The 3,788-nt window shown below is 56.6% G+C and overlaps 1 protein-coding gene across 1 annotated transcript in view; it reads right to left on the minus strand.

Moving 5' to 3' along the window:
• The window catches only part of LOC106815202 (LIM domain-binding protein 1-like), a gene marked incomplete at its 5' end in the record, with an annotated part of 8,545 nt that extends 5,282 nt beyond the window's left edge, over window positions 1–3,263 (minus strand). The window contains one exon of the mRNA XM_014819632.1: window positions 3,168–3,263. Within this exon, the coding sequence (XP_014675118.1) occupies window positions 3,168–3,263 (96 nt within the window). The remainder of the gene's footprint in view (window positions 1–3,167) is intronic.
• Window positions 3,264–3,788: the final 525 nt, after the last annotated feature.

The following is a 3,788-nucleotide window of genomic DNA, read 5'->3' on the forward strand; positions in this document are numbered from 1 at the left end:
CAGGAGGAGGAGCGAGGAGGAGGAGCAGGAGGAAGAGGAGGAGGAAGGAGGAACAGGAGGAGGGGTGGTGGTGATAATGACAATAATAATAATGATAATTATAATAGCAATAATAATTAACATTAGCAGCAGTAGTTGTAATAGTTTGTTAGTTATTTATGTTTACGTATAGTTATGTTTATGATTAGTATTATTTATGTTTAGGTACTATGTCTGAGCAGCGGCAGCGGCAGCGGTGTGACTTGCCGTGGTGAGGCGCGGGCAGGCACGCATGCATTGGCGCATTCTCCCCCTCCCCCCGCTCCCGCTCCATCAATAAGTTACATGCATCTGAACTCGGCGACATAACCGCGCGTCTGCGCGCGCGCGCGTATACATTTGCTGGAAACGGTTTTTCCAATTAAAGATTTATCGCACTGCGCGTTTTACTTCCACGCCGCGAGCTGGCAGGTTGGCTGGCGGGCAGGCTGGCGGGCGGGCTGGCAGGCTGGCAGGCGGGCGGAGGCGCGAGCGGGCAGGCGGGCAGGCAGGTTGGCAGGCGGGCAGGCGGGCTGGCAGACTAGCAGGCAGGCAGGCAGGCTGGCAGGCGGCGGTAGGCAGGCAGGCAGGCAGGCAGGCAGGCAGGCAGGCAGGCGGNTCCCTCCTCCCCCCTCAAAAGAGAAACACGCCGCAGGAACGGAGGAAAAAGATACGGCGGTTTCAGCGAAGCAACGACGGACGACGGACGCGTTCATTAGTCTCTTCATCGCATCGCTCAATTATTTATCACGGTGAGGCTGCGACGGACGCGCCGCTGCCACGACGGTTTACGCCCCTAAGTGCCGAGTGAACCCGTACACCACTTTTCGGACTAAAAGCGCGGATAAAACGCGATTTCCTCTATCGGCGGCGGCGAAAGAAGCAGATCGGAGAATCTCGCTCGCGTGTGGGAGAGAGAGAGGGGGGGAGAGGTGTATATTTATAATATATATATATATATATACATACATATATATATATACATATATATATAGGAGGGAGAGGACGAGAAGAGGACGAGGAGATCGAGCAGAGAGCACGAGAGAGAGCGACAGAGAACAGATGCGAGACGATGAGAGCAGAGAGAGATGCGAGAGACGAGACGAGAGAGAGAATCGAGAGAGAAGAGAGAGAAGAGGAGCGCATCCGGAGCCGAGAGCGAGAGAAGGCACGCACCTACACACGACACACACGCGCCACCACGCAACACGACACACACGCACACACGCACACACGCACACAGCCACCACACACACACACACACACACACACACACACACACCACACACACACACAACACACAAGCACACACACACACACACACACACTACCAGTGGCCAGTAGCTACGGATTTTTTCAGGCGGGGGAGCACTGGGGCGGGCCTTACATTTCCGTGGCGGGGGAGGGGCAAAATATATAACTTTTCTTTGTATTATACTGTTCAAACGGCATCTGTTTTAATTCAATTTTTTTTATCAAAGCAGTGGAATGTTTTTCAGTGGGGGGCACCTGGGAGGGGGGCGGCGCACAGAAAATTTGCTCGCGGGCGGCGGAGCACGTGCCCCCCCCAGTCGGCCCCCCGTAGCTACGCCCCTTGACAACACACACACACCCACACACACACACACGAGCAGAGCAGGACGAGAGAGAGAGAGAGAGAGATAGAAGCCCCCCGTTCAGTTGGCGGACGCTGCTTCTGGAGCATGCGGAGGCATTGCAATCACTCTCGCGCGGTCGCTGCGATAAATCATAGATTCTATTGCCCTCTAACACTTCCTCATTCCCATGCCGCACGCGACAAGTCGTCAACTCGTGTCGACCGTCTGAGTACGTGCCTTGCTGCGCGCGTAATACATGCAAAGCGTTCTAAGCACTCCGCGCGCTGTGTGTGTGTGTGTGTGTGGTGTGTGCCACCCCAGTGTGTGTGTCGTGTGTGTGCTGTGTGTGTGCGTGGTGCGTCGCAGTGCCTCTGCTGTGTGTGTGTGGCCCCTTGTGTGTGTGTGTCTGTGAATAGTGTGGCCCCACATTGCCCTGTTGGGTGTGTATGTGGGTGTGTCGCTGCCGTCATGGTGTGTGTGGTGTCTCTATGTTGAGTGTCTGGTGTGTCGTCGTGTGTGTGGCCGGTGCGTGTGTGTGTGTGAATGTGTCCTCCACTTCCATCTCCGCGGGCGGTGGTGTGCTGCGTGCCAGTGCGTGTGTGTGCTGTGTGGTGTGTGTGTGTGTGTGTGTGTGCGTGCGTGGTATGGGGGTGTGTGGCAGTGCGCGCACGGAACTCTCTGCGCTCGCTCTCGCGTGCTCGCCTGCGCCCCCCGCCCACCGACTGCACCCTGCGCGCAAGCCACCTGTGATGTGTGTGCATCCACGGCGCACCCTGTGTGTTGTGTGCCCGTTGGTCGGCGCTGCGTCGTGCCATGCCGCTGCATACCCCCACCACTGTGTATGCGCGCGTCGCACACGTGTACACAGGCCCGCGTGTGTTACGTATGTGTGTGCGGCGTCTGTTAAGTGTACAAATAGCATGCGCGTGTGTGTGTAAACAGACGAGTCCTGACAATGCTAACAATGGTCAATAATACGCTCAGAAAGCGCGCACGGTGGGTATTGATCGGCGTACCACACACACGCAACAAACCACGCACCGCCCGCACACACCACAGGTTAGGCCTGTCTTGTGTCCACGTGCGTACACAGACATACACACGTACACACACGGCGCGCACTCATACACACACACAAGAACAGGATCGCAGGAATAAAAGGGAATTAATGCCACAAGCCGGCGCTCCGCCCTGCCGGCGTGGTAGCCGTCTCGATGGGCTGCCCGCTCTGCCGGCCCGTGCTGTAGCGATCCGGTGGCGCCACCTGCCCGGGGGGTGACGTGTGCGTCCCTCCAGGTCGGCGCCCACCTGCGGCGCCCCGTGTGCTAGGAGCCACCGTCTCGGGTGCGCCACTACCGGCGTGTCGGCTGTAGGCGTTCTCGGTGGGCAACCTGCCGGCGTGTGAGCGTCTCGTGCGCCGCCACCTGCCTGCGCGTGTGTAGCGTCTCCTAGGCTGGCGCCACCTGCCGGCGTGTGTAGCGTCTCGGTGGCGCCACCTGCCGGCGTGCGTGCGTACCTGCATGACGATGATGCTGCGCGGGATGAGCTCGCCGCAGATTTGCCGACGTCCAAAGTGCCCACTAGATGCGAATTCTCCATCAGGTCGTCGAACGTAAACTCCAGGATGAGTCGTCCCTCAGTGCACACCTGCGGAGGAAAGCCAAGAGGAAGATGACGAAGAGACGATGAAGAATTAAATGCGGTTGCGGAGAAACAAAAGAGAAAAGACTCTCTCCCGCTACAGACGGCGTATGTGCACTTGTTTATCTATCTATCTAACCAGTTCATCCATTCATTTATCTACCATCCCAATCCATCCATCCATCCATCCATCCATCCATCCATCCATCATCCATCATCCATCCATCCATCCATCCAGCGATCCATCCATCCCATCCATCCATCCATCCATCCATCCTCATCCATCCATCCATCCGATCCAATCCATCCATCCATCCCATCCATCCATCCATCCATCCATCCATCCACTCCATATCCATCCACATCCAATCCCACTCCATCCATCCGCATCCATCCATCATCCATCACATCCATCCATCCCATCATCATCCATCACTCCACTCCATCCATCCACATCCATCCATCCATCATCCCATCATCCATCCATCCATCCATCCATCCATCCAATCCATCCAGTCCATCTCTCATCCA

This window comes from Priapulus caudatus, unplaced genomic scaffold, assembly GCF_000485595.1.
Source record: "Priapulus caudatus unplaced genomic scaffold, Priapulus_caudatus-5.0.1 Scaffold1062, whole genome shotgun sequence".
In the NCBI taxonomy this organism is placed as follows: domain Eukaryota; kingdom Metazoa; phylum Priapulida; class Priapulimorpha; order Priapulimorphida; family Priapulidae; genus Priapulus; species Priapulus caudatus.